This window comes from Cervus canadensis, chromosome 15 (genome assembly GCF_019320065.1).
Source record: "Cervus canadensis isolate Bull #8, Minnesota chromosome 15, ASM1932006v1, whole genome shotgun sequence".
Lineage (NCBI taxonomy): Eukaryota > Metazoa > Chordata > Mammalia > Artiodactyla > Cervidae > Cervus > Cervus canadensis.
In genome coordinates this window covers 57,143,724-57,166,691 of record NC_057400.1, presented here as the reverse complement: position 1 = coordinate 57,166,691, position 22,968 = coordinate 57,143,724, and the positions used below count along the sequence as shown (strand labels likewise).

General features: G+C 39.2%; 1 protein-coding gene across 5 annotated transcripts in view; it reads left to right on the top strand.

Moving 5' to 3' along the window:
* Nucleotides 1-1,867: 1,867 nt before the first annotated feature.
* CCDC141 (coiled-coil domain containing 141) overlaps nt 1,868-22,968 on the top strand; it is a 241,259-nt gene continuing 220,158 nt past the window's right edge. For 2 of the 5 annotated variants that reach the window (XM_043488048.1, XM_043488047.1), the window contains exons 1-2: nt 1,875-2,330; nt 4,699-4,821. In XM_043488048.1, coding sequence (XP_043343983.1) covers nt 2,229-2,330; nt 4,699-4,821 — 225 coding nt within the window. In that variant the 5' untranslated portion in view covers nt 1,875-2,228. Of the gene's footprint in view, nt 2,331-4,698; nt 4,822-22,968 lie in introns of all 5 variants that reach the window. The other 3 variants (XM_043488046.1, XM_043488051.1, XM_043488049.1) reach the window with 3 other exon arrangements.

Below are 22,968 nucleotides of genomic sequence, written 5' to 3'. Positions count from 1 at the left end.
TCTGCTTAGAAAGAAAGGTCATCTGTACAATGAAAGATACCACCTTTGCTGCTGAATAGCTGGATTAATCTTTTAACAAGGGCTTACATATTTCTAATTCCTTTTGCCCTTAAGCCTTGGAGTTAATCAGACTTTCATCCTAGTTCTCTCTCCTCCTCACCTATCTCTTCCTTTTCCCTTCCCATGGGCCTGTGACCCCACACAGCCCACACTGCCCTCCACACCCATTACACAGTCATCCACCTGAAGTGGGGCTCTGGGAACATGAGCACTCTTCTAACCATTGCCTATGTAACCTGTTTCCCCTTGCCTCCTGAGGGCCTTTAAGCAACCTCTGACACACGCTGAGTTTCTAACAGTAGATTGACTCTGGGGGAAGGTGCGCTGTGTACTTTGGGTGCACTGTTTGCTGTTCTGGTTTGCCGTGTACACAAAGGCTTAAGCAAGGCTCCTCTGGGCATTTTAGTTTAGGGTGTGGAGATTACGTGACACGCTTGTCAACTCTCGGCTTTTCTTGAGGGCAATTAGGTGAAAACTGGTTTCGCTCAATTTGTTTTGGTTTGTTTGGACCAACTGTTTGCTCAAGCCGAAGGAGCCTGCCTTGAATACTGAGGCAGCCGCTACAGAGAGGTCAGGATGGTTCTCTGCAAGCTCTTCATCCCTGCCATAGGATGAAACCATTTACAGTACTTCCTGCATCACGGTGTCTCTTGGCATCTGCTCTCCTGAGCTTGCCCCAAAGGCTCCCCATATGGCCTCTGCTGAAGTTCTGGAGCCCAGGAACTGGGGCCCAGGTGGTTTCCTTTTGCTGACCAGCAGGCAACTGGGTCATGGCCACATAACGGCAGAACAGCCAGGAAATGCTCTGGGAAGCAAAAATAATTGCCAAAACCAAAATATATGTAAAAACACTATTTCCCCTTTGATTCAAGAATATCTTCATGAACAAAGTTTTGGTGCTGACTCAGCCTTCTTAATATTGAACCTGAGCCTGACCATGCTTTTAAATTGAGCTAAGGGTTTAACCAGCGAATGGGCTCATTTAACTCTGTTTGTTGCTATATCCTCCACTCTGGCTTCAGCCCAAAGATTTCCAATGGCTTCAGCAGCTCCAGAGTCAGTATCTCTGATGTGTTTGCATCTGACCTCTGACCTAAGCTGCAGTGTTATTTTCAGCTGTTCCTTGACAGGGAATCCAACAGCTGCTGTTTAATACCACAGACAACTTATGACACACACTGAGTTTCTAGCAATAGGATTAATCTGTCGATCTTAGGCTCTGATTTAAGCCATCTATAATTTCCCTGCCCCAGGCGTGGTGGGGGGTGGGGGTCGGAAATAAAAACCAAATCTTAAGTACAATGTTATTCTTTTTAAAAGAAGAGTAGCAAAATAGACATAATGTTAACCTTTAATCAAAAATACAAGTCATGCCCCTGCTACAATTAAAAGTAATTGGAAAATGAATTACTTCCTAGTAGTCATGAGATCTGAACTTGAAAATACTGTTCAGTGGAGTAGATAGTTGCAAAGAAATCTGACACGTTGGTTATCTATTGATAAGTGCTCATTGAAATATTTTTAAAAGTCCCTAAGAAATCCGAGGCTCTGAGAAAAATGTGGCCATTTCACAAAAACTTCATTTGACAAGAGAGGGTTTTAGAAAAGCAGATTAATCCAAAAATGTATTTCAAACAATTTTGTGGCTTAGTCCCAGAATAAATACCAGAACTTGTTTTTAAAGTACATTTTCCGGAGTTTCCTTTGCGTGAAGAAGACTTTAAAAAAATCTTGAAAAGATTGATACTCAGGTTAATGACTGGCTGGTTTCAAAGTTCACCATCACTGTATAGATTCAATGGCTAAAGTATCTTGGGTTGTCAGGATGTAATTCTTTTTCCATTTGCTATCAAACATCAGCTGATAGGCAGAGAGCTAGAAGCTGCCCTCTGCGTTTAAGATAATGGCCAAAATAACAGGCGCTCAGTATTACCATACTAGGGGTGTGGCGATTCTCTCTCGTTCTTTCCTCTCTCTCTCTCTCATGATAAACTCAATGAGGTTGTCTATTTTTAACCTCCTGTTCTTTCCTTTTGGCAGAGTAATCAGTGCGAGCGGAGCTGTTTCCCTGAATGAATCCAAGTAACCCCAGTGGTGCCTTCTGAAATGAGCAGCAGCCACACATCTGCACAGAGGCTGTCCAACGCGTAAACTGGTTCTAACGTACCATGTCCAGCCAAGAGAGTCCTGGTGTGGAGTCTTCTACGACGACAGTCAGTTCAGTAGCTGTGCAGGCTGGGGACTCCAAAATCGTTATAGCTGTCATAAAGGTAAGCAGACAACTTCCCTTTTTTCTGTGTGGCTGTAGGCTTCTTGCTCTGTGCTGACAATCCTAAAAAACATTCCGCACCATCAGCAGTACATGGCATATAGAAAATAACCCAGCAAGTACATCTTAATGCTTCTTTAAATTGGCAACTGAGAGGACCCTTTGCTAAGTTTCAGCCAGTTGCTAGAGTTTCTCTTTCGATTAGTCATAAAACATCTACAGCAGCTTGACTTTTCAGAAAAGCAATAACAAACCCTACCGTATACTTTCAGTTTGGTTTTTAAAGACAAAGCATTTGTGACCACAGGTTTGTGATTGCTAGGCTTAAGAGTCCAGTGGACCTGTGAAATATCTGTGATTTTTGAGAGTGGATGTGATGAAGGCGGGAAGAGGAGGGTCCCAGCGGATAAGGGGCGGCGTTGTTTTCAGTGTGACGGAGCACAGGGAACTCCTAACAAGAGACAGTGACACTTGCCCTCTGCAGCTCTGGTTTTGACCTGGTGAAGGCACTAGAAAATCCTTGTCACACTGGTGAGAGAATGGAGACCCTACCAGGGAAGATGCGAAGGGTATGTGTCTAACTTGCCCTTAACCACAGGAAATTGAAGCCACTTGGGACTTAAAGGGTTCTGCATGTTTTATGTCAAACAGTTTGCCCATTTGCAAAGATGAGCACACATCTTTAGGTTGAAGAATGTATGCATGGTTTTATTCCCTATGAATATGTCCTATGAAAATTCCTGAAGCCTTTTGCCTGGATTTAGACAACTCACCACCTCAAGAATTCAGGGTTTAGTGAAGGGAATCAGTGCTCACCAGCCAGTTACCTTCAAGACCCCGCCAGGCTTAACCAAATGAATTTTCTGGCCTTTTGTAAGAAACATGGGCAATAAAGCCTGCTTAATTTCACTTAATTACTGCAAATTTTATGTTACTGTGAAAATTTGAAACAGGAAAGCAGTACTTGACATTGAACAAAATGATTCAGTCTAGAAGCACTGAAAGCATGGAATGCAAAGTGTTCCTACCAAGGCCGCTTGCCCAGGGCTCTCGAGACTTGGTCTCACAATAACAGGGCCTCTGCTGAGTCCCTTGACCTCTATTCTTTTCAAAGGCAATGGACGGACGTGGAAAAAAGCCAGAAGCAAAAGTAGCAGAATTGAAAATTTGCATGTCATTTTATGATGCTCTGAGTAACTGCAAATATCAGCAGTGAGGGAAAAAGAGGAAAAATTACTGTTGTTTTTGTTTTTATTCACTTTTCTTTCCCTCAAATATGAAACATTTATTTGAGTAGGATGAGGAAGAATGCATATAGAATGAATGATAAAAGAATCAGTGCTAAATTGACAGTAAGGAAAAAAACAACTCTGAAATTATACTGGAAACTCTTAACTAAAACTCTTTAAGAAAGTTCCCTCCATTCTGCCTCCTCAGCTCCCTAAGTTCACTGCTGTGCTGTTTGAAATAAACTCCAAGCTGTTCAAAATGGAAAGTGTGTCTTAATAGAAGTGCTTGTGTCTGATTTATGTGGGCTTCTCGTTTCTAAAGTCTCAGGTTACTAATGATCTAGAATAGACATGTAGATTTCTCATTTCTCCTCAGCAATTCACTTAGCCAAGTGCATGTGCCCGGCAGTGCTTCCTCTTCCTTAATCGATATTGCTTCTTAAAAAAGCAATTCCTTAGGAAATGCAGTGATGAATTATATCTTGGGGCAGGACACTGAAAGGGTCCTTCATGTGGAAAACAAGTTGACTGCATTCAAATGGCAGTTGTCACACATCTGATTTCACTGATATTTTTGTACGTACTTTATTGAATATTCAACAATAAAATTTGAAAAATATTATGTTTTAACTTTGAAATAAACTAAGAATCACTTGCTTCATCTGCTGTTTATTCTTTCTGATCAGTTCAGCAAGGTTAAAGACACTGGTTAGCATAAATTACATTTGTGAAACCTTTCCCTTTGGTGAAGTTCACACCTTACTTGCTCAAATCACTATGTTTATAGAAGTTGGTTTTTTTTGAGCAAGAGAATGTAAAATTGTGTGAATTATTCTATAATTTTGTACTATTCAATAATACATAACCTATTGTAAATGTTCCTTATTTGGGAATTTTTAATTTAAATCTAATATGCTAAGAGAAAAGAATTTATCCTATGAGTAAAAAATAGAAAAGCCAGGGCATGGATCTAGTTAGAACTGTTTCGATTTAAGTAAGACCTATCTCTGTAAAAAGGTTAAACTCTTCACAATGTAACTGGAAACTTTGAAAAAAAGAAAAAGAAAAGGAGAAGGAGAAGGGCTAAAGGGAAGGAATAAGGGGAACTGAAAGTGCATTTTATTTCATTTTTATTTTTAGTGTGGCAAATGGGTACAACTTCAGTTGGCTGAATCACAGCCCAATCTTCTAGAAATTGGAAGCAATCAAGATGAAACCAAAAAACTTCTTCACGATCATGAACTTCTTTTGGCCAAACTCAAGGTAAGATATTAAAATATGAAGCAGATACAAAATTAAGAAGAAATTAAAAGCTATTTCTTACACTTCCCCTTGACTCTCCCTTATGTCACTGACCTATGGCTATTTTAACGTCATACCAGATAGATAATGGAAAAACACTATATTTGAGCAAACACCAACACTGGAGAAGAGTAACAAGGCTTTTTTTTAAACTGTCCCTAATTTGATGGAAAATATGGAGTGATAATATTTTCACTGTGGATAAATAAGTATTTTCTTTTTTCCTGGCTGCCTTCATGAAAAAAAATTCCATCATTTCCATTTCATGCAATGTACTGTCAAGCCACAACAATAGATCCAAACTTGTATTGTTAATGATACCTGCTGGCAAAAAGAATATAGAGGGTTTTTCCCCCTTGAACTATTGAAAAGATCTGATTTTATACTTATTATTGAGTTCTTGAAACCACGGAATAGTTTTAATGAAGAGTTATTATTGTGTATATGTTGTGACTATTTAGTTAAGAATCTAAAAACAATGTTGGTTTGCGATTGCCAGATAAGATATCTACTCAGAGACAGGAATATAGTTTGTGGGGTCCAGCACAAAGTGAAAAGCAGGAAGAAGCTTTTCCTTGGCCTGTGACGGTGTTTTTAAAATCTGTTATTTAATGTCTGGCTCCTTCGGGCAGGGGAATATGTTGGGGGTCAGTGCAGCCCCCACAGACACGGGGGCTCAGCCCCAGCTCAGTGTACAGGGTGTGGACCTGACCCCAACCTTTCTGAGCTGTGCCCTGACACGTGCCAGGGCAGAGGACAGAGGTCATTCAGCAGGGGCAGGGGAGCAGACAGGATAACAAAGTTTCTCTCCCCGGAGGGACGGACCACATGCTGAGTGAGGCTCCCATCCCTCAGCGCTTCCTCTGTTGCCCCATTGAACCTTACTTACGGAACACACAGTCAGAGATAAAATTGTTAAGAACTTCAAGACAGTAATAGGTAAAACATTAAACCCCCAGTGGTTTCTCCTTCTGAGAATGGAACCCTGTGCAGCAGCGAACCCTGTGAGTAATAACCCTCGTAGGCAAATGAGTGTTGTTACTAAAATCAAAGAGGCCGGATTCAGAATCTACAATGACTGGGTATTCTGTGTCATTAGTACTTTAATATTACTTGCTTCTTTGAACATCTAGGCTGGAATTTACACTTGCTTTCTAGATTTAGAGGCAGAGCTGATAGGCATCTGACAAGTACCATCTGCAGTAGTAAAAGTAAAAGGATAAATCAGACTGAGAAGTTGAAGAAAGAGTTAGTACTGGAGCAGGAGGGTATTAGAGTCCAGAATTTATTCTCCTGTGTAGATAGCTCCTTGTTCTTCAAGGTAGAAATCCCTGGTGACCAGGAAGTCCTTTGTATATCTTAAAAAACACATGCTGATGTAAGCAGTCATTGTATCAGTGATCAAAAGACCTATGCTTTAGTGCTAATTTTGCTTCCCTGGTGGCTCAGATGGTAAAGAATCTGCCTGTAATGCAGGAGACGTTGGTTCGATCCCTGGGTTGGGAAGATCTCCTGGAGAAGGTAATGGCCACCCACTCCAGTATTCTCGCCTGGAGAACCCCATGGACAGTGAAGCCTGGTGGGCTACCGTCCATGGGGTTGCAGAGTCAAACATGACCGAGTGAATAAGCACATAGACACATGCCAATAGCTGGTTTAGTCTGGCTAACAATTCAAGGTTTTGCTGCTACAGAAAAAGCTCAATTTTATGAATTGTGGAAATGCAACACTTCCCTACACTTCTCGCTCATCCATAGAGGTTTACTTTCTCAAGGTCTCCTGTGTCCCCAGTCCCTTCATACATACCTGCAGTTAACCCGGAAACTGAATGTCTTCCCCAGGTCCTGCTAGGAATCCATGCCCAGCCAGCACTTTCAGGTCCGCTGATGAGCTATGGGTGGTGGGGAAGCTCACAGCAGTCTGGGTCTCTCGGGCTACCTCTTTTCCCCCAGCCCTATTCCTATCCAGACCTCCAATTCCAGGGAGAATTCTTTCTGAAGCAGAGCAGTTCATCTCTCCTTGACAACTGTGCTCAAATTTGCATGCCTGAATCTATGCAGGAGCACAGCTGGAAGAGGGTTTTCTATTCATGGGATTCATGTGTGAAAGGTGCTTGTGATTCTCAGTTGTGAAGTCTCGTCCTTTAATGCCAGTCTTCTGGACCTTAGGCTTTTGTCTGTAAAGATGATTGGGAGAGGTTGGATCAAAGGTTCATGTCTATTGTGGATCTTGTCTTGATGGGCAATGGAATAGTGGAACCATTCTCCCTCTCTGCTTGTGGCTAAGAACCTGAGGTCTTAAGTAGAAAGACCTTTTGACTTCATGCAGAGCTCTAGCCATGACCTCTTGGTGGCCATCTCCCATACCCTCTCCTAACCCAACAAACCAGCCACTTACCCCCAAGAAATTTTTAGTAGTACCATCATCTTGGTTAAAAAAAAAATCAAGGAGTCTGAAGTCTGTTTCATATTTGCTGACAAAAGACTTTTTTAAATAAGAGGAATGTGAATTCCATATTGTAAATGGCTGGAGTAACTTAATTTACCAGTTATTATGTTGTTAGGGTAGGTACAATCTTAACCTGTAGCAGGAAATTGTTGTACTGCGTTATTTTTAATATGAGCTCTTTGAATGATAGGAACATTAGCAGTTCGATAAGCCAATAATATTTAATATTTAATGTTCACGCCAGTGTTTTCCCTATGCACAGGGCCCTGAGATTTGTTCTAATTATAAAGAAGAATGTACTATTAGGAGTGTTGGGAGGGTGTGGGAGTTCTGTGCTGAGTCCACTCTGCTTTGGACACAGTAGTTAGCCTCTGTGGTCTCAGGTAATTTATTTGAAAAATTATGATAGTAATTGATACCTTCAAACACCTACAAAGGAAATCTGGGGGGGGGCGGGGCGGAGCGGGAAATGCAATGATTTACAGAAGTGCTTGCTGCCTTGAAAAGAAAAAGTAATATAATTATTCTGTTGATAATTAATATACCAGAGAAATTTGAGTATTTAATTTTATAGGGAAACTATTTTCTGCCTTCCATTAAAATTATCTCAAATCCTAATAATTTAGAGTAAAGGGGAAAATTCTGGTGACACAGAATTTGTTAGAGTGTTTCTAATGTTGGTAATGTCTACACCCCAGAGACCTTATTTTCCTTTCAACAGAGTACTTAACCATTTCTATGGAGTGTCCAGAGAGAAATATTTCCCTGTTTTCAGTGGGGGAAAACATAAACATGTGGAGAAGACATTCATTCCCTAAAGGCATCTAGATTCTCAAACCACACTCGATGATTATTTTAATGAGAAAGAAGGAATTCAGCAAAGGAAAGAGCGAAGTGTAAGCAGGTAACAAAGATCTGTCTGTGGCCCCTGTCAGCACCACATCCTCAGGTGCTTCAAGGAGGAAAGAAGGGTCAGAAATGCCTTAGCAATGTTTCTGAAAACATTCTGCCCCTTATCATCTGTCTTACTACTAACTGCATTGCTACTGTGCAAAGGAATTACAACTATGTTGTTGTTTAGTCGCTAAGTCATGTCTCTTTTGTGACCCTATGGACTGTAGCCCACTAGCTCCTCTGTCTGTAGGATTTCCCAGGGAAATACTGGAGTGGGTTGCCATTTCCTTCTCCAGGGCATCTTCCTGACCCAGGGATCGAACCCACGTCTCCTGCACTGGCAGGTGGATTCTTTACCATCTGAGCCACCAGGAAAGCCCAACTACAACTATAAGAGCCAAGAAAACCTCTGGACCCTGGCTCCTGTATTTGTTTTCAATATATGATATTAGCATTCAGTGAAGAATGACCCTTTAAAATATAAAATACTGAAAAGTTCACCTCTGACTTGACTTATAAATCTATTGACTTCCTGACTCCAACTTCATCTCTGACCCAGTAAATGTTTATTTTTGTCCTATTTTTCTTTACTTAGTTAAAAATGAGTAGTCAAAATATATTAGTTATAGTAGTCCTAGTAAAACTTATTTCTTAAATAAAGAATAGTGTGATTTTTCTCCTATAAACTGCTATAAAATATGTAAAATTATATTTAGTATGAATGAATCATTAAAAAAATTTTGTGGTAAATATATGAATTTGCAATTTCAATCATTTTTTTCATTTTTTAAAATTTATCATTCATCAAGGACCTATGATGTATTTAGCATGGATGAAAAGAGAAAGTGAAACATAAAGACATTAAAAAACTTATAGTTTAGTAAAAGAAATAAGACAAGAATGCTATTATAATTAGAAGACAAAAGGTAATAAGTACTACATGCATTTATTTATTTATTATTTTTTTATTGGGATATAGTTGCTTTACAATATTGTGTTGTTTTCTGCTGTACAACAGAGTGAATTGGCTATGAGTATACATATGTCCCTTCCATCTGGACCTCCCTCCCACTGTCCCCACCCCCCATAGCTAGCTATTTTACTACATGGCACTGTATATATGTCAGTCCCAGGCTCCCAATTCATCCCACCTCCCACTTCCTCCCCACCACGTCCACCCATTTGTTCCCTATGTCTGTGTCTCTTTTCCTGCCCTGCAAATAGGTTCATCTGGACCATTTTTCCAGATTTCCACATATATGCATTAACATATGCTCTTTGGTTTTCTCTTTCTGACTGACTTCACTCTGTAAGACATCCGTGTCCATCCATGTCTCCAGATGACCCAAATTTGTTCTTTTTAATGGCTAAGTAATATTCACTGGGTATATATACCACATCTTTATCCATTCATCTGTCAGCTATATTTAAATGTACAATTCGGTGGCATTAACTGTGTTCACAATATTGGTGCAGACATTGCAGCTATCAACTTCCCACCCGAGTTTTCATCACCCCAAAGAGAAACTCTGTACCTATTAAGCAAAGATTCCCACCCCCTTCCCTGGTTAACCTCTCTAATCTACGTTCTGCCCTTAAGAATTTGTCTATTTTAGGTATTTCATGTAAATAGAATCATATAATATTTATCCCTTTGTGTCTGGCTTACTTCATCTACCATATAATGTTTGCAAGATTCATTCATGTTGTAGCAGGTGTCAGAATTTCATTCCTTTTTATGAATGAATAATATTTAAATATATGGATATGCCACATTTCACTTGTTCGTTCACCTGACCATGGACACTTGGGTTATTTCCACTTTTCAGATGTTGTAAATAACGCTGCAGTGAACAGTGGTGTACAAGTATCTGTTTGAATACCTGCTTCCAGTTCTTTTGGAGTGGAATTGCTTGGTCATCAGGCTTTTCTATGCTAACTCTTTGAGAAAACACCAAAATGTTTTTCACAGTGGCTGTGCCATATTACATTCCCACCAGCCATGTACAATGCGTTCCAGTTTCTTCACATCATTGCTAACCTTGTTATTTTCTGTGTGTGTACTTGAGTGTGTTTAATTATAGTCATCCTGTTTGATGAAGTGGTATCTCAGGGTTGTTTTGATTTGTATTTCTCTAATGACTAATGATGTTAAACATCTTCTCATGTGCTTACTGGACAGTCATACACCTTCTTTGGAGAAATGTCTTTGCCTGCTTTTTAGCTGGGGTGGTGTTTTTTGTTGTTGTTGTTGTTATTGAGTTACAGGAATTCTTTGCATATTCTGGATATAAATTCCTATAAAACCCTCATTATAGGATTTGCAGATATTTTCTCCCATTCTGTAGATTATCATTTCACTTTGTTCATGATGGTCTTTAATCATGTATTTTAATAAAGTAAGACTGTGTAACTTGAATTATATATATTTACATGTTGAAAAAAATTTTAGCATGTGTGTTGTGAATGTGATAGAATGCTTTAGGACAGGGTTGGAAGAGGACTAACATATTTTACAAGATCTGTGTCATAGCAATGATTTACCCTAAATGTTTACTTCGTATAGGAGACTTATTTTCTCTCCTTTCTGTTTTCCTGTAAGACTCACAAGTTAGGAAATTCTTCCCTTTCAGAAATGTTGGAAAAGATGCTTTCAGCCATGTCTCCTCTGCCTATAGGAGTGAGGGGCACTGTGTTACCAGCTGATGAGACTAGGGGAGTGGCCAGCATGGGGAAGCCAGCCTCAAGGGCTCTCTCTGCAGACCATGACTGCCTGTGGCTGCAGGTTCTCTGTTCTTTCTGCTTCTGCTGATTTGGCCAGATGTCCCTGCATGGCAGAACAGGCCACAGTCTGGCCTACACAGAGCAGCCAAATACATGTCTATACTTCAGTCCCAGTTCTCTCCAGAGGCAGGTCCCAAGGACTAGGTTTTAAAGAAGAAAAAGTAGAAAGTCAAATCAAACCTGTCCTCCAGCCCAGCATTGCCAGTAACAATAGCAGATGTTTTGATCCATATATATGGATTTAGATGTCTATTTCTCAACTGATTTGGAATCTTGGGGGGAGAGAGGTGAAATTAATTGTCACCTTCCAAATTCCAGCACTTAGTTGATCTGTGGTTCAAAGGAATCTGTGTCGTAGTGTTCTGTACATGTAAAGTACCTGTCATAGTTTGCTGATCATTTTGACGAAGGTCATGGAGACAATATGGAAACAGTGCAAGGTTCTTGGGGGAGTGGGAACCAGTGGGCAGTGTGGTTTCTCTTTTATGCTTTTGAGAATAGAGGGCTTTTCCATTTAAAAAACGAAACTAGTATTCTCACAACTAAGAAACAGCAAAACGTCCTAGTGATTTTCCCTGGCTGACATAGCACTTTCCTAGTAGTGTACAGGGTATTTCTCTTCCCAGACATTCAATTCCAGCGCACAATATGGAGCTGTGGGGTGAAACAGAATTTATATAGCATTCTTTAGATTTTGAAAGTGCCATAGGCAATCTTATAAAATATTGTTTTTATGAGATAATTTGGCCTAAGAGGCTGAAGAGTCCGTGCCAATAGGCTTCTCAGACCTGAAGTAAAGGCCCATTAAGATCTGGGATAAGTAGCCCAAACTGGTTTGTCTATAGAATATGTCCGTACTTAATGAAGTGTTGATTCGAGTTGATTTGCTAGAGGGGAAGGAATTCTATAAGGAGACATTTTTTGTCAGCACAGTGACTGAAGGGTAAAAAATTTGGCAAGGATACTCTCTATCTTACCCGTGTCTTGGTTTAGCAGTCAAGGTTGGGCTCCTTGGCAGAAGCTGAACGGTCCCTGGGAAATATGAAATGCTCATCGTATTTCTCTGTGGCTGGGACACCAAGCGACATAGAGTCGGAAGGAATTGAAGCTTTTCCACACTTCTGCAGGGAACAGAGCAGGGCTCGGGTATAGCAAATGCTGATTTGACAACCCTGGAAGGACCCAATGTTTGGGAAGATATGGCAGATTAAAGGTGACCATGGTGTCTTCAGCATGCCTCCCATTGAGAAGTGGGGTCTAAGTTCATTCCCTTAAAACCGAGTGGACTCTGGCTGCTTTGAGCAAATGAATATAGCATAGGTGATGATGGTGCGGTGCCAGTTTCCGGTCCAGTCTCAAGAGACTTTTACTTTGACTTCCTGTAATTCCAAATAGTCACTCCTGGAACCTAACCTGTTGAGTAAGTCAAGGAGCATTATAGAGAGGCCCATGTGGAGACAAACTGGGTGTCCCAGCAGCAGCTCTGGCTGGCCAGTCATGTGAGTGAGCCATCTGGAAATTGATTCTCCAGACCTGGCTGGACTGCCAACCGGACCTGTACAGAATGGGGACAAGTATTACCCACTTAGCCCAGCCTGAGAATTAACTGTGAGCAAAATAAATAATTGTTGTTTTAGGTCTTCAGGATGTGCAGTGGTTTGTCACACAGCAATAGATAACTGGAAACGAGGGCAGCAGCGATGCTGGCATCCTCATGAATGAAAACAGACAGGCAGAAGAAAAGAAGAGTTTTCATGGGGAGACAGTTGAGAAGTAGAGCTGGGATTCTCTAAAATGAAAGATGGTATGATAATACTAATGATAAGTAAAAAGGAAACTTTGAAGTTTGTGAGTGATCTACTTTTAGAAAAATGAAAGCAGATTCAAAGATATCTGTTATAATGCTCGTCTCTTTGACTTGAATTTGATATTCTTGATCAGGAGGAAAAAGTCTTTAGTTATAACTCAGCACACAGGGATGTGTGCAAAATATTATGGGTATATAGTGGAAGGAGTGACTAATTTTTCCAGGAAAACTAGGGGAAGCTTGACAGAGAAAGTGATATATGAGCTGTTTTGTAGGTGAGTATGAGTTTTCCAGACATCATTGACCAATTTAAAGGACAAACAATGAACTAGAGGGAAAATACTTGCAATTTATATGACAACAAAAGGGTTATTATACTCCTTTATATTGATAAGAGAGACAAATAAATCAAATATAAATACTAGACTATTCAAAGAGGAGAGACAAGCTGCCAGTAAGCATGTAAAAAGATGTTCAACATCAATAATGCTCTAAGAAATTAAACTAGATAATGATAAAAAGTAAATCATTCATTGCCTGTTGTTCAGTTGCTAAGTTGTGTCTGACTTTGCAACCTCATGGACTCTTCTATCCTCCACTATATCCCAGAGTTTGCTCAAATTCATGTCGATTGAGTTGGTGATGCTATCTAACCATCTCATCCTCTGCTGCCCCCTTCTCTGTCTATCCACCATTATAAGTTAAAATATTGGTAACATCTGGTAATGGTGAGAATGTGAGGACAGCAGCATTCTATACTGTTGGTGAGAATCTGGATTATTAAAAGTATTTTGGAAACTTGCAAGCATTAAAATGTAAAATGCTCACATCCTGAGACTCAGCAACCTCACCTCTGGGAATCAATCCTTGGAAATGAAAACACTAGTAAAGATACAGATATGAAGCTGCTTTGTTATTATATTAAGCATCTTTTCACATGTTTTTGATAGAATAACTTAACTGGAAACAAAAAAATGTCCAACAATGGGGGAATGAAGTATAAGATTATTTATGTTTCTTTTATACTGTAGGAGAGTATCTTGAGCCCTAAGTATAGTATTGCCATGACATGGACAAACTCTTGAGTGTTTAAACTAGTGCTGGTTGGGCTTTACATTGTCGCCAACATATTCCTATTTGAAAATTGGGTCAAAAGTCAGGACCATAACTAGCATTTTTTTTTAGTCATCCTTTAAAATATAAATCTACAAACAAAAAGTTTCTACAGAAAGTAGAACACATAGTGCTTACTAGTTATGTAAAAAAGGGTTTTGGTCTAAGATTTGGACTGAAAAGGCAGAATTCTGACAGCTCAAGATATTTAAGTGAGGGGTGGCCAAGGTTAGATGATAGCACAGAATCTACTCACCGCCACTCCCAATCTTCAGCATACATCGAGTTAGATTAAATGTCGGAATAAAAATATACCTTTTGTATTCTATTCAGATGACAACAGATACTTCTGCTCCAGAAAAAACAGACTTAATCAAGAATGAGGGAATTTTGTTTTGTTTATTTAAGTCTACTACACTCCTACCTGATTAGCCTTAGCCATAATGCATCTTGTCTAAACAACAGCCTTATTTTAGATTTACTTCAAGTACAAATGCATAAAACTCAAGATGTTTTCAAGTAACATGGCTCTGTCATTCTCATGACAAGTCTAGCTATCACTCCTCAGGAGAATATGGCGAACTTCTGATTCTGTGGTTAGACCTGTCCTTCAAATGATTAATACCTGTGCCCGTCATCTCCCGCCTAACACATATTTGAAGTTCAGGGACTTGACTGAGATTAGAATTTTTGTCTTTTTTTTTTTTTTTAAAAAAGTCTTAAAATTGGATACTCACTCTACTTCCAGGAAAGATGGACTAAATGCCCTCCACCCTGTCTCCATTAAATGCAGCTGTAAACCTGGCAGAATGCATGTGTGCTGAGGATGCTGAAAATGAGGACTAGCACGTAGATTAGGGAAAGTGTCGAGAGTTCCAAAGATCACCAAGCCAGCAATGTTGTTGCTTTGTTCCCCTCTCTTCAATATTACTCAGCTCAGGTCAAAAGCAAATTTACACCCTGAAGAATGCATCAGAAAACGAACAGAAAATTTTTCAGAAAAGTCTTCTCTTTCAGATCTGAGACCTAGAAAGAGGTCTTCTGTAAGTTAGAAAGGGAAGAAATACCTTGATTTTTTTTTTTTTTTTTTTTTTGCCTTGTGTTTTCCTATTCTCTCTGCTCCAACCCAGGCAATTCCCAAGTGTTGGTAAAGATGGAGGCAGTAGGCAGGTGTCTAAATCTCTGAGAGAAGGGATCTTATCTCTAACCAAGGAACTGTGGTCCCCAGTTTAGTCACTCAGTCGTGTCCGACTCTTTGCGACCCCATGGACCACAGCAGGCCAGGCCTCCCTGTCCATCACCAACTCCCGGAGCTTGCTCAAACTCATGTCCATCGAGTCGATGATGCCATCCAACCATCTCATCCTCTGTCGTCCCCTTCTCCTGCCCTCAATCTTTCCCGGCATCAGGGTCTTTTCCAATGAGTCAGCTCTTCACATGAGGTGGCCAAAGTATTGGAGTTTCAGCTTCAGCATCAGTCCTTCCAATGAACACCCAGGCCTGATCTCCTTTAGGATGGACTGGTTGGATCTCCTTGCAGTCCAAGGGACTCTCAAGAGTCTTCTCCAACACCACAGTTCAAAAGCTTCAATTCTTCAGTGCTCAGCTGAGTATTGGAAAAACCATAGCTTTGACTAGATGGACCTTTTCAGCAAAGTTATGCCTCTGCTTTTTAATATGTTGTCTTGGTTGATCATAGCTTTTCTTCCAAGGAGCAGGCATCTTTTAATTTTATGGCTGCAGTCCCCATCCACAGTAATTTTGGAGCCCAAGAAAATAAAGTCTGTCACTGTTTCCATTGTTTCCCCATCTATATTCCATGAAGTGATGGGACCAGATGCCATGATGTTAGTTTTCTGAATGTTGAGTTTTAAGCCAGCTTTTTCAATCCTCTCTTTCACTTTCATGAACAGGCTCTTTAGTTCTTCTTCGCTTTCTGCCATGAGTGGTTGTCATCTGCATGTCTGAGGTTGTTGATATTTTTCCCAGCAAGCTTGATTCCAGCTTGTGCTTCATCCAGCCTGGCATTTTGCTTGGTGTACTCTGGATGTAAGTTAAATAAAGCAAGGTGACAGTGTACGGCCTTGACATACTCCTTTCCCAGTTTGGAACCTTTCCATTGTTCCATGTCTGGTTCTAAATGTTGCTTTTTGACTCACATGTAGATTTCTTAGGAGGCAGATTAAGGTGGTCTGGTATTCCCATCTCTTTAAGAATTTTCTAGTTTGTTGTGATTCACACAGTCAATGGCTTTGGCATAGTCAATAAAGCAGAAGTAGATGTTTTTCTGGAATTCTCTTGCTTTTTGTATGATCCAACGGATGTTAGCAATTTGATCTCTGGCTCCTCTGCCTTTTTTAAATCCAGCTGGAAAATCTGGAAGTTCTCGGTTCACGTAATGTTGGACCCTAGCTTGGAGAATGTTGAGCATTGCTTTGCTAGTACATGAGATGAGTACAATTATGTGGTAGTTTGAACATTCTTTGTCATTGCCTTTCTTTGGGATTGGAATGAAAACTGACCTTTTCCAGTCCTGTGGTCCCCAAACTTGTCATGGATTCACATTCCTTTTTTCTTCCCTCTGTTCTCCCCACTGCTTGGTACTGCAGATACAGTGGTGTGAAGGAAATTAAAGCCCCAGGTTTCAGGCTAGAGGACCAGTAAGAGGTCATCTGTGGTACATATTGCAGGCATCTGTCAAGCCAGTGAAATGAGAAGATGAAGGTGAGAGAGCAGCCTCATGTTTCAGCTTGATATCTCACGTTAGATAGATGGCTGTCTGATTTTCTTAAAGAAATCCTAATTACTCTATGAGTAGAGAAGGAACTCTAAAGAACCATGAGCTGTCAGATTCAGTTTCACAGGACATTTTTTTTACTTTAAGTTTCAGCTCAAAATATATCCCAAGTATTTATGTAATTGGAACTAGAGGAACCCAAACCACTGAAGGCTATTGCTGACTGCTTTCTGAAAGCCTGAGATTTTTTATTCAGTGTTCACATAAGCTATTAAACTTTTACTAATGTGTTAGACAGAAAGCACTTCTTAGAGTAGCAATAAATAGAAATATATAATATGAACCACAAATGTAATCTCATGTAATTTATTTTCCCAGTTTTATTAAAAGATAATTGGCATACATCACTGTATAAATTTAAGCCTTATAGCATGATAGTTTGACTTATATATATTGTAAAATGATCACCACCATAGGTCAACTAACATCTATCTTCTCATAAAGGTACAATAAGAAAAAAAAAAGAAAAGAGAAGGGGAAAAAATTATTGTGATGAGAACGGACTCTTTTAACTTCCCCCTATACTATGCAGCAGTGTAAGCTATAGACATTCGATTGTATATTACATCTTACAACTACAAATTTGTACTTTTGAACCACCAGTTCCCCCCTCTCCACACCTTCTGCCTCTGATAACCATTGATCTGTTCTCTGTATCCATGAACTCAGCTTTGGTTTGTTTTTTAGATTCCACATGTGAATGAGATCATACAGTATTTGTCTTTCTCTGTCTGACTTATTTCACTTAGCATAATGCCTTCAAGATTTGTTCATGTTGTTGCAAATGGTAGAATTTGGTTTTTTATGACTGAATACTATTCCATTGTGTGCACATACACAATTTCTTTATCCATTCATCTGTTGATGGACACTTGTGTTGCTTCTATGTCTTGGCTATTGTAAATAATGCTGTTATGAACATGGAGGCCTGCAGATATCTTTTGAGTTACTGTTTTCACTTCCTTTGGTTATAGTCCCAGAAATGTGTCATTCATGAGTTCTATTTTCAACATTTTGAGGACCTTCCATTCTGTTTTCCATAGTGGATGTACCAATTTTTCAATCCTATCAGCACTGCACGAAGGTTCCCTTATCTCCACATCCATGTCAGCATTATTATCTCCTGACTTTTTGATGAAGGTCATTCTATCAGGTGTGAAGTGATATCTCATTGTGGTTTTAATTTGTATTTCACTAATGACTAGTGAGCATCTTTTCATATACCTGTCGACCTTTCAATATATTTTCTTTTGAGAAGTGTCAATTCAGATCCTTTGCCCATTTTTAATTTCTTTTCTTTTGTTTTTGCTATTGAATTCTAAGAGTTTCTGTTCATTTTGGCTATTAACCCTTTATCAGATATATGATTTGAAAATATTATTTTCTCATTCCATAGATTATCTTTTCACTTTGTTGATGATCTCTTTTGTTGTGCAGCAGCTTTTTAGTTTGATTTGGTCCCACTTGTTCATTTTTAATCTTGTTGCTTATGCTTTAGATTTTTTTTTTTTTTGCTTTAGATTTTATACTCCCCAAAATTATTACCAAGTCATATGTCAGGGAGCTTTGTTCCTATGTTTTCTAGGAATTTCATGGTTTCAAGTCTTATATTTAAGTCTTTAATCTCTTTTCAGTTAACTTTTTTAAGTGGTGTAAGATACAGATTCAGTTTAATTCTTTTACACATGAGGATCCAATTATTCCAGCACCATTTATCAGACATATATGTAACTGTAAATTTCCTAGTAGCCTCATGTAGATTTTAGAGTATTAAATGCTTACTTTAGAAAATGATAAATGTCTCAAACCAACAATCTAAGTTTTTACCTTAAACAGGAAAAATAAGAAAAAATTAAAAACTGAGGCAAGCAGACTGAAGCAAAAAATAAAGAGCAGAAATTAATGAAATTGACAACAGAAAAATAACAGAGAAATGAATGTTTCTTTGAAAAAGTCAGTGAAATTGATAAACCTCTAGCCAGACTGAGAAAGGTTAAAAAAAAGAAGATAAAAATTACCAGTATCAGGCATGAAAGAAGGGACATCACTCTAAACCTCACAAACATTAAAAATATAATGTAGGAATACTAAGAATAACTCCATGCACATCAGTTCAACAATTTAGATGAAATGAACCAATTCATTGAAAGCCATAAATTACCAAAACTCATCCAATAATAAAAGATTTTAAAAGTGAAGTTAATTTAGTAATACATCTAATTTATTCTAATATGTCTAAATTATTCAACATATCATAAAACTATTAATGAGATATTTAAAGTTTCTTCATTAAATCTTTAAAATCTAGCATTTACATTATATTTATAGCACATCACAATTTGAACTAGCCACATTTCAAATGACTAGTGGCTACCATATTAGACAGTAAAGATTTAGATACTAAAGAAGATGAAATCTTCTGGGAATGAAAATATTTTTTAGCTCAGGAGAAGTCTGCCTATAACCAAACTGATGAATGGAAGAGTCTGAAAGAATAATTATGAGATGAGATTTCTTTCAGGTACAAAATGAAAGAAAAGCATGCCAAAATATTTCTAAAAGCAAATTATTTTTGAGGGTGATTAATGAGCAGTATTATTAGATACTGTCACAGGAGTAGAAATATTTTTCCCAGTATAATATTTTTAAAAGTGTAGGTGTGTAATTGTGTTTGCACTTGTGTTTTTATTTTCATTTTTTTAAGAAGGCAAAAATGTTACTTTTATTAATTCGAAGATGAATTAGAGGATATTGATTAGTGTGAATGCCACAGTGGGTGATGGTGGTGATGCTCAGTTGTGTCCAACTCTTTGTGAACCCATGGACTGTAGGCTGCCAGGCTCCTCTATCCATGGAATTTTCCAGGCAAGAAGACTGGAGTGGGTTGCCATTTCCTACTCCAGGGGATCTTACTGACCCAGGGATCAAACTCAGGTCTTCTGTGTCTCCTGCAGTGGCAGGCAGATTCTTTATCACTGCTCCAACTGGGAAGCCACCGAGTGCCAAAGTAGGAACTATTAAATGAACTTCAGAGTTATTCAGATTCCCACCCAGTATCAGCAGGAAAGACAGCCTTGAAGAGCAGAATAGAGCTAGTATTCTCAGCAGGCAGTTCTATTCCAAGAAGAAAAAGACAGTCAAGTATTGTATACTGAGCAAGAGGCGTTATGGGGCTTTCCCAGGACAGACTCTACCATGTCCTCCACCTGCCTCCTGTTTGTAGAAAAGCTTTAGTTTCCCAGGCCTCCCCAGAGTCACAGAAGGTTGGCTCAAGAGTTAATGATTGCAAGAATGTCAATATATAGTAATGACAAAAAGTAGCAGTTGGGTCAGGAGAACAGGAAAAGTTTAAACAGCAAATCATCCATATAGCAGTCACAGAATCTTTAGTTCCTCCATGAAGGACATAGATGACAATCTGATTCACATTCCTGAGTAATTTTACAGCTACTAAAACTCTACCAGATGGAAGAAGCTAACTGCCTGATGAGCACGTGGCCCCCACATTGGCTGGAGCCGGAAGATTGAGAATGTTAAACACCTGTGTCACCGCCTCTGTCCCTTCACCATCAACCAGCCAGAGTACTGTGCACAAAGCACCGTGAGCTCCCCTCCCTCACTTTGCCTCTAAACACTCTTCCCAGAAGCCCTTCTAGGAGTTCTGTGTTTTGAGCATTAGCCGCTTGGTCTCTGCTGAGCACTGCACTTTCCTTCACCACAACCAAGTGTCAGTAGAATGACTTTATTTCTTGCGAGACAGTGGACCAAAGTTTGATTCGGTAACATTGCATGTGTGTTTTAGCTATTGGAATTGATTTTGCCTGAAGGAGTAATTTCTTTAAAACAAATTACATAAGCATTTTGAAAGGATGAAATGAAAGCTTTATATTAATCTATTTTGAAAGATTGATGGTAGAAGGCAGTAATTAAATGGCGAATTGTCCGGTTGTGAGTTCTGGAAGTGTTATTGCATATTTCATTAATAATTTCATATGTATTTATAATTATTTTCATTGCTCAAATATTGCTCAGTGGACTTATGTTTCGTTGCTTAGTGGTGCTAATAACATAGGAAAGTGAAAGTGAAGTTGCTCAGTCATGTCCGACCCCATGGACTGTAGCCCACCAGTCTCCTCAGTCCATGGAATTTTCCAGGCAAGAGTACTGGAGTGGGTTGCCATTTCCTTCTCCAGGGGATCTTCCCAACCCAGGGATTGAACCTGGGTCTCCCGCACTGCAGGCAGACACTTTACCGTCTGAGCCACCAGGGAAGCCCAATAACATAGGATACCAAATGCAATTCAGATTCTGAAGATAACTGAAAGGCTCTGTTAACATGCCTTGGTTAATTTTGCTTAATGTTGGTTAACAGATCATTAAAGATTGTGTATTTTGTTACTTGAGTGATGAATATAGAGCAAGGATATACTTTTCATTAACATATTTATAAAACTTGGACCAACAAAGAATTTTTCTTTGCATTGCTTAATTCATTTATAAGTACATTATATATGAGTAGTTCACGCTCCAAGGTTCTCAGTCTGATGACTATTTCCAGGCCCCAAACTGAGGCAGTTCAGAAAGTCAGAGAGAGGGAATGATACAGAAATGAACAGTCTCTACATGGGGCAGTTAAAGGTAGGCAGGCTTAAGTAGGTGGTTCTCATCCTGACTGGCATAAGAATCTTAAAAAAAAAAGAAAAAAGCATATGGCTCGTATATGCAGGCCCCAAAACCCAAGTCTAGGGTATGCTGGGACACCTGTACATTTTTAAAAGATTTTGCAGTAATTCTGATACACAATAAGGAATAAGAAGCTCTGGCCCAAACTGGAAGAATAAAACAGCCACATTAAAAGGCTTGAGCAGAGGTACCATCCAATGGAATAGGAAAAGGACCAGCCAGGAAAGATTAGGGGCAAAATAATCAGGGTCTCATCACGAAAATTTGGGCAAATGGAAATTTCAAGACAGTATTGGATACTGTTGGAAGCAGCAGAGTGTCTGAGGAGTGTGCCTTGAAATTTGAGAATGAGGAAGTTAGTATTGCTCTCTGAAACCTATCTGGAATGCTCCCCTTTTGTGCTGTTGACCACATCCTCTTCTGAGGCCCCTCTGCAATAACTTGTCGCCTGCCTACCTCTACTATAGTACCTGATTCATGGAAAACCTTCTGTTTCATTTTTGTCTTCATTAGACTGTGAACATGTTTCCACTTAGCCCTAGCACTGTGCGTAGATTATATATTCAATAAATGTTTGTGGAGTGAGTGAATAAATGAATGAGTGAATGAATGAATACATGTATCCATTACATAAATTCAGGGACCATTCACCTCTATGTAGGGGAAAAAAAAAAACTTGTAAAGAAGGACTGTGGTAAAGAAAATAGTGATGGTTTATTATTTGTATACTGTACTCTTCTTACAACAGTTGGAAGTTTTTAAGACTTAATTATTAATGTACGGAACATTTGGGCTTCTGAGAGAACATGGTGGAACTGATAAATTACTCATACTATTGGTTTTTCTGGTCTGTGTCATTATTGCTCTTTTAACTGAGGAATGAGCTGGAGGATGTTTCCAAGTGAATTACTGGTATCTTTATTTTGGAAAGCTAAGTCACTGTCCTCTAACCCCTGGGCTCCAACTCCACCTTGGGCCCATCTGTCTCCACTGGTTTCCACTGAGCTTCTCAATCAGCACGTCTTTATGTAAGTATTGTCTCACACCCTACTATGGTACTCGTTCAAGTGTGGGCTGGATAGATGTGTTCAAAATGTTGTTTATGAGCATTTACACTGGAATCGTCTTGGGTGCCTGTTAGCTCTATGTGATAAGACAGCCCACAACTCCAATGGGCTTTTCTTCATCAGTTAGCCTCACTTTTAAAATTGGTTTGCTTTCTCCCACAGAGTCCAAAAGTCTGTTCTGTACATCTGTGTCTCTTTTTCTGTCTTGCCTATAGGGTTATGATTACCATCTTTCTAAATTCCATATATATGTGTTAGTATGCTGTAATGTTCTTTATCTTTCTGGCTTACTTCACTCTGTATAATGGGCTCCAGTTTCATCCATCTCATTGGAACTGATTTAAATGCATTCTTTTTAATGGCTGAGTAATATTCCATGGTGTATATGTACCACAGCTTTCTCATCCATTCGTCTGCTGCTGGGCATCTAGGTTGCTTCCATGTCCTGGCTATTATAAACAGTGCTGCGATGAACATTGGGGTGCATGTGTCTCTCTCAGATCTGGTTTCCTCGG